Genomic DNA, 13,758 nt, shown 5'->3' with positions numbered 1-13,758 from the left:
CCAAATACATTGGCATTGATGCTCACTCTCTAAAATAACTGGGAAATCAAGGTTTGATTATGTACAGCTGTTAATGTTTACTCGCTCTCTATAAATCACTTGGCCGAAAGTGTATTTCTACCAGATAAAACAAAATCTGGTTTAGGCCTATATGGACATGGTTTTTACACTTGGATACAGTAACAAATTTGGCGCTGGTTCCTCTTCTGGTTGTTGTGAATTTTGTGCAACATTCTAGGCTATTTTTTAAGTTATCAAAATTACCGTAATAACAAAAGTAACGCACCGGTGAACGCAGCATACGTGACGTCAGCAGAGTCAAATTCCAGGGATGCTTTTCCGGACAAAGACGGGACTTGTCTGGACGAAGAAAGTTTGTCGTTCGTGTCGTGACTGACTGCAGAGGGAGGAAGTCGTGAGCACAGGATTTATTTGCTTGACCGTTTCACCTCGGACTTTTGCACGGTAACCTCACCCTTGTTTTTACAGCTTTATTAGCGCCGTCGGACAGAGAAGCTCTCGTGTGGGATGTTTATGCTGATGTGTTGCACGCGCGACGGAAACTATAACTTCAGGATTAGCTTCAAACAGGGACATGTTTTTTTTGTTTTGTTTGTTTTCTACTAAAGGCAGAATGCAACAGACTGGGAGTAGCCTGTAATAATGTACATTACTAACATGATGTGTTGTTAGTCTTAAATATGGAGGTCCTCGTTTTGATGGCCTAGCTGTAAAACTTGCATGGATTCAGAAAAAAGGATTGGCCGCCCAGAGCAGCCATGTCAACGAGCATCAAAGGAAAAACATTTGAAAACCATCGCCCTCGATTGAGATAACTCTTTGTTAGCTTGTTAATGTCATTATGTTTTATTATTAACCCGTTTAATCCCAAATTTTTCCCTGCAAAATAAGTGCATACATTTCACTCCTTGGACCTCCCTAACACATAATATGTATGTTTTTTTTCATTTCATGTTGGTTTTGTTAGTGAAAATGTAGGTTTTATACTCGGCAACAATTGTTGCCGGTGGGAAACTGCATAGTCTAAATTTTCACAAATTCTATAATTTGACCTATTTACACATATAAAAAATTAAAACTGACACTAACATGTGAAACATATTTGAACAAGGCATGTACAAATGTGCATCCTAGAGGAACTTCTGCTTGTTTACCTTGACCAAGGACTACACCTGGGTCCTGTCCTATAGGCTACTTTTAGGCGGATGTGTGTGGACTCCACTATAGGGATCCATGTAAAACATGCACACTGTGGGTGAAACAAGGCTCCACAACTTGTACTCAAACCAGATTGGTTTGCCCCTGATAAACTGACTGCTGTCATGCTTGCCATAATACTATTATTACCACTACTACTACTACTAATAGTAATAATAATAATAAAATCCATATGTGAGCAGAATCCCATGAAAAGTCAGCAACTCATCCATGCTCCAACCAAGTGCCTTCCTTTGGTTTGCATTGAATAGGCATTTGACATCTCAACAGTGAGCTCCCTCAGAGAAGGATACATCAGCAGAACAAATCAACAGGGTCCAGGTTTAGTTTGTATAGCCTACTGCAGTTGGACCGTCACAAAATCTGGTATATTGGATGTGGCTGCTAACCATGTCACAACACACACACACAGCACACATCACTTTGGGGTCTTTTTAGGTCTAGAAGATCCAAGACCTCTGATATTTTAAAGCTGTGTAGAAAAAAACACAAGATCAATAGAATAAACAGCTAAAACCTTTGACATCTCGCATAATGCTATGTGACTATGTGTTATGCTAGCGGCAACAATTGTTGCCGTGCTTACATCTACTCTCCTTATGATCAAAATATGCATGCAGGCATATCATTCTCATTACATATCAGTAGTAGACCATTTAAAGAATATATGTACAAAAAATGTCAGTTATATCTGTTAATTAAAGTATTTTATTTACTTCCACATGTAGACGTTTGAGGCAGACATCTCCCCCAAGAGGTGTAAGCAGGAAGTAAAGAGGCCTGGTCATGTGACCTTTCGCACTATTTACATGAAATTGATACAATTTAGAGTAGACAGCATATTATTTCATTTTAAAACTTGCATTAGATGCCCAAAGATAAAACAGCAGTTTTAGAGCTTCCAGAAGTTAGAAGAAATGACTGGCAACAATTGTTGCCGGTGGGATTAAACGGGTTAATCGTCGACTATTATAATAATTCCTGTGGACAATTATTTGATAAATAGAGAAAAAAAAAATCAGCACATGATTAAATGTATTTTCTGAGGATATGCATTTGATGTTACTAAAGGAGATTGAAAGTCTTAGGCTACCTAAAACAAATAGGACAGCTCATGTTAAAAGCCTGGATCACATGCATTAGGGGCCTTCAAATTACGTCCATGTAACTAAGATGCAAGTCCAAGATTTATCATGATGCACAATATATTCTAACTATAGATTTGGGAATGAGGTAAAACACAAGCACCAAGAACGCAAGTTTCTAAGTTAATTATTTTGTCCAGATTTGTTGATGTGCTCCTTTCCTTGGTATTCCCTTATCCTTATTATATCTATCAACATTGGTTATTTATAGAGCAATATGATTTTTTTCCCCCCTGGTCAATTATCAAGTTTTTGTTGGTTTGTATTCTTATAGGCCTTGTATTGCAAAACTGTATGTTTAATTTTTTTTGTAAAATACCAGGTGTGTCAATGGCTACCAAACGCTCTGTGAGGTCAAACGAAAGCCTGATGATGATGCAGGAACTCGATGACCGGCTGAAGGAGCAGATTGACAAACTGGAACATGTTCGTCTTGGTGCAGTTGAGCTGAAGGACAGTTTGTCTCAGGTAGCTACATTAGGCATGATGATATAACTGGTGAAAAGTCCATTGTCATTAAGCTCTTGGAATATGTAAAATATTGTTTCCTTCAACAGTGCAACGATGATCTGAGCCAGTCCATTGCTGAGCATCTGGAATGGTTGAATCACTTGTCAGAACGAGTGGAGACTCTTCACATGAGCACAAGTGTTTTTGTTCAGGTGAGAAATGTTCTACCTCCAGCCCAGGTCCACACAGACACTTACAATATGTCACAATCGTAAAACACAATAGATTAATAGCCATAGGAATGTTTTTTGTTTCTTTGAGGAGAGAAAGTTTACGGCATAAAAACTGACCAAATTCTCCCTTTTCAAACATATTCTGAATTTGGGAGAATTTGCTGGTCAAAAACTTTGTTCCACGTAGACAATGTGTTCTCACATTTTCCTAGAAAAGTCTTTATAACAGTTGGATGCCAGTTTCAAGGCTTCCTTCCTTTTGTGGTAGCAGAACCACAGTGTAATCACCGGTTTGAGGAAAACCAAAGAGGGTTTTTGTGCATGTATCATTCACCATGGCTCTAATTTCATTTCCAACATTGTCAGTACGAGCGTGACTTTTGAAAAATGTAACTGTCCTTCCTCTCTGAGCATGATGCAATTCAAACTTACTTATAAAACACAACATCAACTGAAATCTGATTGGTAGTAAAACTAGACTTTGACAATGATCCTCTATAAAACAGGACCTTAAGCTTGGCTTTTATGGTGTAAATTACCAAACAGTTTGTACTGTAATTTATCAAATTACCACACAGTAATTGCTATACAGACAGCCTAGTGCCTCCTTAGCCCTGTCACACTTGTCTGCTTTACCTGGTTGGATAATCCAGTCCTGTTTATTGCTCATAACAAGGAAAAACACATGTGATTTTGTTAGGGTTAATTCCCTATGTCCTCCAAACAGAAACATAAGAAGATTACTGAAATGTGGAACTTGGAAACGTAGTGGACAGTTTACATTGCATTGCTGATTTCTCCTTCATCTTTTTCCAGATGAATCCCAAGCCTCGTGCATGGGCAGGAAAACAAGGTTCCAAACACAACTACCGCTGGGCACGTCTGCACCAGGCCGAGGACGCCCAGTCTGAGTTTGGCTGGTCTCCCATCCGCACGCGACGGAACAGCGATGCTGCCTCTGAGATGTCTTGTAACTGGTGACCTTGTGGACTGTGGCTAATAGAGCGTACAGTGTAATATTGTGCAGCTGGGCTCGCTCATACCAAATTCAAGATTGAGTAGACAGTCTTTGCACATTTCATTTTTTCATTGGTACATTTTATCATGCCAGGTTTTACATGTAAATTAGAACTCCACCGTTTTTTATGCCCTGTCTTGATCATCTTGCTGAACATACTATATTTTCTTATGTATGGCTGTCTGACATAGTTACTATGTCCATGTGTTGAATTTGTGTCAGATACTCCTCAATGTGTTTTTCATAAAGAAAACAATTTTATAATAAATTCCTATGAGGACATTTAAGTATGTTCTTTGGTCTAGACGAGTTGTTTATGTTCCCCTGCCTGCCTGATGTAATGTGTGTTTTAAACGTGTAATCAGGCGTCTTATGTGCGGTCACATGGATGAAAACATGTCGATGTGGATGTAGGTCAGTATGCTTTCCCAGCAGGGGGCGCTGCTCTAACTCCTCCATTATATGACCGTGTTCACCACACTTTGTCAATAAAGCTTTGGCAGAACGCGTGGGTGATAATTCTGGAAGGAGCGTCTGGTGCTAAAGTAGCACTACATTATTTTTGAAGAACCGCTTTGAACTCACCGAGTTAAACTTATTTTTGTATCTATATTAATCGTTACGGGTATCACGTTAACCCCCGACAATATGGCAGAAAGCGACTGGGACACCGTGACTGTGTTGAGGAAGAAGGGGCCGACTGCTGCCCAGGCCAAATCCAAGCAGGTTAGCATAAACCTCTCACTTTGTCTTGTGTTTTTGTTTTATCTTTTGAACCTGTTTTGAACTGTTGGTCCTCAAATGCGTTCAAAAGTGGGTAGTAAACGCTAGTTTATTATGTATCAGTAAAAATGGCCATTTAGTAAATGGTTAAGAGTTGAATTTAGCAGTAAATTTCGCCCATGCTTCGTGGGTGGGTTGACTTTAAGTCTTAGTTTAGTTAGTAAGAACAGTAAAGCTAAAGTTCAGTTAGCTAACGTTAGATAGCTACGTTAACCGACGCAATTTGTGTAACTGGTACCAACTCCTCCGACAACCCAACCTCAAAATATGTTACATTTAGCCCGAGATATCGTGAGTAGTAGTAGTATTTCACGGGAGACCAAAAATAGCAGCTAGCTAGCACTGGTCAGCGAACCTGAACGGGGTTTACTTGGCTAAGGCTAGCTAACGTTAACGTTACTCATACCTAGCGCTACTTTTAGTTTTAGTTTGTGTGTGTGTGTGGATAGGATGTCATGTGCAACCCGCATGTGGATGTCTGGTAACATTTGTCGGAAGACATGTTGCTAAACATCACTGAGCATGCTCCAGAGCCCTTTCCTGGGATGCGACAAAGCATACACCTACTTAAACTGCTGTTGACGTACAACGTTTAAAAAATTGCTTACTGCAGCATGTGGAAAACAACCCGAAACATAACAGCCAAACCAGCTGTCCCGCTGGCTTTGACGTGCTCAAACATGATGGATATCTTTTTGTTTAACGTGTGCGTCACTTTGATAAGCAGATCCATTACTCATTACCCACAGCTACATGAGCCCTGGTCGTAATGCAGTCTGCTGTCAAATTAAAGTGGATTATGCTTTGAAATTTAAGGTGTGCACATGTTCATGTTTTCTCTAGGCTGTCACGGCTGCTCAGAGACGTGGGGAGGAACTTGAGACATCCAAGAAATGTAAATTTCTGCTTTCTGTAAAACATTTGGTAAAAACCACAAATCATTTGCTGAGTGACCTTATTGTGATTCGTTTGTAGATATTCCTCTCTTCACCTAAATTGTAATATAGAAAACATGCAAGCACTGATTTTGTTGTTGTGCCTTTTTTTTTCTAAATGGGTGTCTGTCTCCTTGAATGATGCCTCACCATTATCTTGATCCACCACTTATCACACAGGGTCGGCAGGGCAAAACAAACAGCATCTTGTGACCAAGAACACAGCCAAATTAGATCGGGAGACAGAGGAGCTGCATCATGACCGGGTCCCCCTGGAGGTGGGCAAGGTCATCCAACTAGGCAGATCACAGACTGGCTTGACCCAGAAAGACCTGGCCACTGTGAGTGTTCTCATATATTCATTCATGTGCACAACATATTATTGATACAACATGACAGCTGGTATTGATTCAGCCCCATTTCCTGTATGCTATAATGTATGTGCTGTGTGTTTTAGGGGTGAATGTTTCAATGCCTGGTAGTCTTTGTGCCTTGTGTGTTTGTTATTTCTTAATTAGTACACTGTTATACACATTTGTCACTGGATAATCTAACGTTAAGGATGATTAATGGAAACCTATTACTAACAATCATAATTTGGTCTTGTTAGTTAGGTTTACACTTAACATTGCTTTTCAAGATGTCTTGGTACAGTGACTCAGTAACATCGTCTCCTCTTATTGTTCCTTTAATAAATGTTCCAAAGCCATTTCCTGGTCACGGTTTACCATCATTACATTTATCATGTAGCTAATAAAAGACTGTTTACGTGATCCCTCACTGATTATTAACATGGAAAATTCAGGGAACCAGTGACTTGAAATCTTGTTTTCTTTCAAAAACAACAAAATGAAAACATTGCAGCCCTAAGAAAATTGATTCCCATCTATGAGAGCTGTTTTTGCATGCTGGAGTAGTTTTGCTGGCTTTAGGCTTTGTGGTTCGATAGAATTATAAATTATGTATCATAAATCTTTTCCTCAGAAAATTAATGAGAAGCCTCAAGTCATTGCAGACTATGAGTGTGGGAAAGCAATTCCCAACAACCAGATCATGGGCAAGATAGAGAGAGTCATTGGTAAGAAATCTGTTTGCTATTATCTCACATAATGTAATCACTTTCATTATATCTCAGTCGCCTGTTTACGTGATGTAACCCATGTGTTGATCAGTATGTCTTTTTAATCTGCCATGGATAGGCCTGAAACTGCGCGGGAGGGATATTGGCCTGCCCCTGGAGGCAAAACCCAAGAAGAAATAAGCACAAAGCCTCGAAATCAGCCCCCCCTCCTGCCCCATGTTCCCCTGTTACTGAAACCTGAACCCCTTCCCCACACCACCTCCTAGATCCCACAGAAACTCTCCTCATCTTCCCCATCCTTTCCTCTAACCCGGGCTGATCTCACCTGCGTCCTGCCTGAGGACCTGGTGTTCACCGCTTTACAGGCTGCATACTTAACAAGTCATAATCAAAGGAATGATCGAATACATTTTTCTCGACGTCACAAACTTGCGGAGTTCCGTGAATTTCTTTTCACCTATGTCTGCTTAGGCTTTGGCATGACAAATTCAACTTTTGATAGTGATGCAAAATCAGTTAAAAGGTGAAGTCTTTTTCATGACCAAACATTTTAGTCTGACTTCAGTTCTGAGCATGATGTTAAGCCAAAAGTGCTTGATTGCATCTTTTTCACACACTTAAGACAGTGGGTGGATGTCATTACAGTGTTGAAATGTTTTAATGCTGTTCTTTGTTTTGATCTATAAAATAAAGTTTGGCAACTCATGACATGTCTGGGTGTGGAATGGTGACATTTTCTGTAACTGTTCCTCAGAAGTCTTTCTGTCAATTAACATCAAGCTAGTCACGAAATGCTTCTTTTTTTTTTTTCTTACACCAGCAACCAGTAAGACCTCATAATGCTGCACTAAGGCTAATACAAAGACACATATCAACAATATACCAGAATGAACCTTCAAAAAGACCTGTTTTTTTTTTTTTTTTTTAACTTTATAGAAGAATATAAAAAAAGTCCCCATTTACCATCAGAACTGAAGCTTGCTTGTAGAAACAGATGGAGAAGGTATATGTGTCAACCAAAATGTGAGTGTAGTAGTAGCATTAGGACACTAGATGTCACAATATTACAACTAGTAGTAGATGTACTACTGTAACTGCATCTACTGTCAAACAATGCATCAAAACGTGGTGCAGTTTGTGCCAAGTTGAAATAATAAAATATAAATATAAAATGGTTAAAATGTTTGTGAATATTTTATAGTGCATAAGTTGCAGTATTTTATAAATACAACACTTGTCATTACTTCATACTGTTAAAGTAAAAATGTTATTGGAGAATTTGAGAACCATTTGCAGAGGTATGTTTAAATTTCTTGTCATCTCTAATGTTTCTTTGAAAGACTGAAATGATTCGACCACCCTTGTTGAGGCTTGGCTCTGAGTAGCTGTCATTTCCAGGGCTCTTTATTTCTCTACAGTGCCCCACTTCATTACCATAGGTTATTGATTCATGTATTACTAACTTGGCAGTGGTAAGGCTGCCTTCTGTTTTTATTAAAGATTCATGGATCTAATTGTTGCAAAATAATAAAAGCAGCATGGCATGGGGAAATGCAAGCCAGGCAGAGCACATTCAAGGACTTGTACCTGATGCCAACAAAAATTGCAGGAAGCGCTTGTATTGACCAGTGCTTAAAGGCTGCTGGAGTGTGAAGAATTAGGATGAAAGCTGAGGAAGTCTAGTTAATCAGGTTCCTCTGTTTAGCTGCGGCTCCTCTTTACACCAGGGTTGTAGAGGAAGCCTCTTGACTTACCTTGATATTCTCATCTCATCTCTTGCTCTGGGGATTTATGTAAGATATTGTCCTATAAGCTTCGGTAATGAAGGTATTAGTTGCTTGATATTGGTGCGGCAGCAATGCACCAAAGGTCTCTTTAGATGAGACCGCCATAGAGACAAAGGAAGTGACTACCCTAAGTCCTCTGTCCTGCATGACCTCTGTCAAGGCCTTCGGTCCAATCTTTGGTTTGGTGAGTGAGGACCTTGTGGTGCCCCTGGCACATTTAGCACCAGTAAATCAATGTGGTCATCGGAAGGCTAAAAAAACAGCCCGAAGAAATCTGCAGCTGTGACTACATTATAGGATCTTCTTGCTCGTGGTACACACTCCCAGGGGATGCTGGGTAACATTAAGTGTCACCTTTATCTTTGTAATTAATTCGAGAGTGGTGCTGCCATGTCACTGACGGTTACTCTTGGGTTCCTTAATAGGGCCAGCCCATGGCTTCAAGCTTTGAGCTGTGTTTCAGGGAAAAGTAATTAACCCATGGGCTAATTGTAGAGTCCATGAAGCATGCTGTTGCAGCTCCTACAGCAACAGCATGCACTTAACTAGTGCAAATAGTTGCAAACAGTTAGATGGAACTTGTGTGGTCAAAACATGGAACCAGAAGAGCAAGGACACAAATGAGGGACATAACTGTCAAAGCAGCCACTGACTATAACCATGTGAAATGTCCCCAAGTGAATTGAGGGCTAGAAACAGTCCACAGAACTGCATCCCAGTGAGGACAAAAAAGGTCTGAGGCCAAACCAAAAAGCCAAATGCTGGTGGATCAGGGCTCAGAACAGTTCAGTACTGCTGGGTAAGATTAGTTCCCAGATTGACACTTTTCCATCCTAGTAGATTCAATAAAGAGTCCCCAAGTCTTAATAATCTCAAGGTGGGCATTGGACACAGTATATCAAATGTCTTCAAGGTATAAACAGAAACTGTGTCATTTAATTTTTTATAGCAAGCAGGAGAACCTGATTTCCACTCTCTCAGGATAACCTTTTTTTTTTCTTTTTCCAATGACCATGTCAAGCCTGAGGGCTTGTTGTAATCCAGGGGTGGGGGGATTGAAAGTAGTTTTAGCAACCCAATATAACCAGCAGACCGTCGGGGATTAACTGTCTGCAGTATATGTCTCTGTACAAATGAAAAATGTCATCCCATAAACTCCTGAGCCTGGGACATCAACACAAAAGATGACTTGGGGTCCTGTCTCTTCACTTTACCTTATAACAGGTCGCAGAGACAGGAAGAAAAAACTCTGTATAGTTCTTGGAAAACTACAGCCAATGGATGACACTAAGCAGAACAGGCTGTAGTCTAGCAGCGATAGAGCGCAGGTTGATCCCGTGATTCCCATCTCAACCCTTTGCCTATAACTCATAAGAAATGTCTTCATCAATGTCCTTAATCCTTTAATGCAAAGACAAGGGGTTGCCAGAGACCAACAAACAGATCCTGGTTATAAGGTCATAGAAGTTGTTTTCTTTGGGCATCATATCAAAATGAGGTATAGACTCCCTGACAATAAAATGCTGAGCAAAAGATGCAAAACAATTCTTGTAAATGTAGAGATCTTGAATTACAGACAAACCCTCATATGGACAATTTAAAATAAACAACCTCCATCAAGTCTTGCAACTGATTGGAAATTGTGCCTTTTCTTTTTGCTGCAGAACCAGCCAACAACTAAGGTTAGTATATGGCATGTAATTTGAGTAGATGTACTTGCATGCTGTTGTAGATACAGTTTCAGGAGGAATTGAAATATTGACTTGTACATAGAAAAACATGTAGTACTTCTGCATCAGGTGCTATATTTATTTAAAGGGATAGTTCACCCAAAATTCAAATTTCAGAAGAAGTTTCAGAGTCCTCCGTGCCTTCTCGGAGTTACAGGGGGGTTCCGTGCAGCACTGCATGTCCATATGACAGTTGCGAACGGGGCTCACTTTTCTTCGTCCAAAAAGACACACCAAAAACCATCCAAATACCTCCATACTGCTTGTCTGTAATGTTCCTCTTGTATTGAAGCCCCAACATGAGAAATTGTTCCGAAAAAAATGAAATAAGTCTATATTTTAAGCTTGTTTGTAGCGGAAGCTCCCAGTGTCTCAGTTCACTGCTCTGCCTGTGTCAGTGCAAATCGCGCAAGATTATTTAATTTTTTTCGGAACAATTTCTCATGTTGGGGCTTCAATACAAGAGGGATTTGAATTTTGGGTGAACTGTCCCTTTAATGTGTTTGACGCATGTGCAAAAACTGGCAATTGCAGGTAATGCTGGCAGATGGTGTAACAGACGCAATGACTGTGCAACTGCTGCTATAAAATTATACCAATTTCGATTCTAATTTCAAGTTTATAACCTAATTTAAATTAAATGTAGGAAAACAAATACGAAACCCAGCCAATGATTTTACATTATGTCTCATTGCAGGTGTTGAGACATTCATCTCTAGGGGTGAAAAGATACCAACAGAGAAGCTAATGGACCTGGCGGTGCATCACAAGTAGTAAGGCTGGTAAGTTTTAGAGTGTCCTGAGTGATGTTTCTCACTACACCACTTTCATACCTGAGCTATTGGAGGTTTGAGTGCAATGTCTCTGTGTTTGTGTTCTTAGGTCCTGTACTGAAGATGGTATGCTGGGATGCATATTTGTTCAAATCAAGTATGCAACCTCCTGACCGGTGTTCACTCAGCAAACAAAGACAGGAGCCTTGCTGCTGTTACCAGGGGGGTTATTTGGATTCTTGCTCAACAGGCTGCTTCACTCGGTGAGTGTGTGTGTGTGTGTGTGTGTGTGTGTGTGTGTGTGTGTGTGTAGGGAGAGAGGGAGACAGAGACTGACTGCGTTCCTGGAAATGCCATTCCATTGGTCAAAACACCATGGCAACATAGTTCCACCTATGACAAGGGAGCAGCCAGTGGTTTTGAAGGAGTGATGTGGAGCAGAAAGCTACGTGGGGGGGGGGGGGATTCGGGAGGGGCAGCCGCGGGGGGAAGGGTTGGGGTGTGTGTGTGGGAGGGAGGGGGGGGGCATGTGGTCTGTTTTGGCCTGAGGCTCCAAACCCAAATTGAGATTCCACAACACGTCCAACCTGTTGTGCTGATCGGTGCAGTGCACTTTCTGTCTCTCCCACGACAGCAGACGTTTCTCCCGCAGTCGGCTTGATTGAAGTTTCGGGGCTCTCTCTCTGGCCTTTAACTCACACCTGTTAATATTTCCTCCCTCACATCTTATGGATAAACCATGTCAAAAAATAATAATTCTACCTCACATGAAAAGTCACCTGAGTTACTGCCATAAATTGTGTTTCATGCTTCACCTAACAGCAGGACCACTAGACAAAAGGGATGTCTAGTGTTGCCTGATGCTAGAGGCAAAATTTCACTATTTCTTACGGGGGTTAAAGTTTTTCATTCTGCCATTACAATAGACGCCACAGTCTTGCATAATGTACTTTAGAGGAATAGAAATTCTAAGCCAGAAAATAAAGACAAGACGCACAACAAAGAACTGGTTATTTTATATGCAGCTGTACGCTTCCTCTGTCACAAAACATGGGCACTGTTCTGTGGCCGGGCCCCAGCTTCCTCTTATCTCTCTACACCTGAATGTGTAGGAACGACATAAGAGGAAAATGAATTTTACCCCATACGCAGAGGCTAGAGTCCTTGCCGCAGCGGTTCGATTCCACCGGTGGCCCTTTGCTGCATGTCGTTCCTCCCCATTTCCTGTCTCTCTCTCTATAGCTTTCCTGTCGATTAAAGGCCTAAAAGCTCCCAAAAATACTTGATTGTGTAGATCTGTAGAGGCTCATTAGCACTGGAAGCTTTTAATTCCACCATAACATTAATAGCTCAATCAATCTAATATTAATAGCTCAATCAATCAAATGGAAGCATACAAAGAAAGGATCAAAAACACTGAGTAATACTGTGGGAAAATATATGCACAGTTTATTGATAGATGCAAATAAGTGAGGCACACGCAAAATAATTCAAATCAATGTATTAGCTGTGAGATCAGACGTTTTTTTTTTTCCTCTTCAACATTAGAAACATCTGTCATGGACTAAAACCTGCATGCAGGTGGTTTAATTCTGGTATCTCTGGACTTTATTAGGAAAAAATTCTGTATTGGAGATAAAAAGATCGTAAATTGAAGCTTCCTCTGTAGCCTACACAGAACATAAGAGAAGAAAAAAAAAACAGGCAAAGCCACTGCTGTGCCGGGAAACAAAACAAAGAAACATCATTTGATAGTCCACATCTGAAAATAAACACAGGGATTCCAGTGACTACTACAGGATAACAAATTATATCATAAATATTTTTCAACTGCTGCTCATATTCATGGCTTTTTAAGACCTGCTTGGGCTCATTTATTTTTCTAATATCATCTACAAATAACTGTACAAAGTTGTTTCTAGAACATTCTGTGAAAGTCCAGTTTCACCGAGGACAGATGATCAGAAATATTTACATTTGGCTTCCGAGTCACTGTAACATACAAAGAACAAAAGGCACTGTGACAAATGTTAAAACATTTAAATATACTAAAAAAAGTAAGCACGAAGGAAGAATTGGGCCTCGTCCATTCAGTGGGAGAAATCGCTAATGTTGAAAATTGTTTTTGTTCAATCCAATCCACGTTGAGTTGTGTTAGACAGTATGGATTATTATTAATTTATACTGAGCCTATTCATTATGCAGTGCTGTCTAACAAGGCCTGTGATAACACACATTCAGGGGAGGCTGCCTCCATCAGTCCAACACAGAGAGGACCAGGCGTCATCCTGCGGAGTTGGTTATAAAAACACATTTGTGTTGTTTCCACAGTGCAGCACGATGTGCCCATGAATAAACATAAGATGGAGAAGGTGCAACACTGCAAGTCTGCTACTGGCCTCATTTTGTTTTTATTAAAATATCAGGCAAATTAAAAGTTAGCTGCACATTAAGACTAATCACAGCATTACTTTGCAAAGCTGGCTGACATTATTATTAGCCTGTTTTCAGTGGTAAAATGTCTCAATAAATACACAAAATACAGTGTCAAACATGAAACTTTGGTAAGTGGATTACAGAATTA

General features: G+C 40.3%; 2 protein-coding genes across 2 annotated transcripts; both read left to right on the top strand.

Annotated features, from left to right (window-relative positions):
- The first annotated feature begins 358 nt into the window (after window positions 1–358).
- On the top strand, window positions 359–4,377 carry LOC310994341 (uncharacterized protein). Its single transcript, XM_083982990.1, has 4 exons — window positions 359–465; window positions 2,707–2,852; window positions 2,942–3,046; window positions 3,884–4,377. The coding sequence occupies exons 2-4, from the start codon at window positions 2,715–2,717 to the stop codon at window positions 4,046–4,048; spliced, it is 408 nt and encodes a 135-aa protein (XP_083839116.1). The 5' UTR covers window positions 359–465; window positions 2,707–2,714; the 3' UTR covers window positions 4,049–4,377.
- A 177-nt stretch (window positions 4,378–4,554) lies between these two features.
- On the top strand, window positions 4,555–7,596 carry edf1 (endothelial differentiation-related factor 1). The gene is made up of 5 exons (XM_083983265.1): window positions 4,555–4,811; window positions 5,712–5,763; window positions 5,984–6,144; window positions 6,788–6,881; window positions 7,003–7,596. Exons 1-5 carry the CDS (start codon window positions 4,734–4,736, stop codon window positions 7,062–7,064), a joined length of 447 nt encoding a protein of 148 aa, XP_083839391.1. The 5' UTR covers window positions 4,555–4,733; the 3' UTR covers window positions 7,065–7,596.
- Window positions 7,597–13,758: the final 6,162 nt, after the last annotated feature.

The sequence above is a fragment of the Trachurus trachurus genome (assembly GCF_905171665.1).
Source record: "Trachurus trachurus genome assembly, chromosome: 12".
NCBI lineage: Eukaryota > Metazoa > Chordata > Actinopteri > Carangiformes > Carangidae > Trachurus > Trachurus trachurus.
This window is presented reverse-complemented; position numbering and strand designations above follow the sequence as displayed.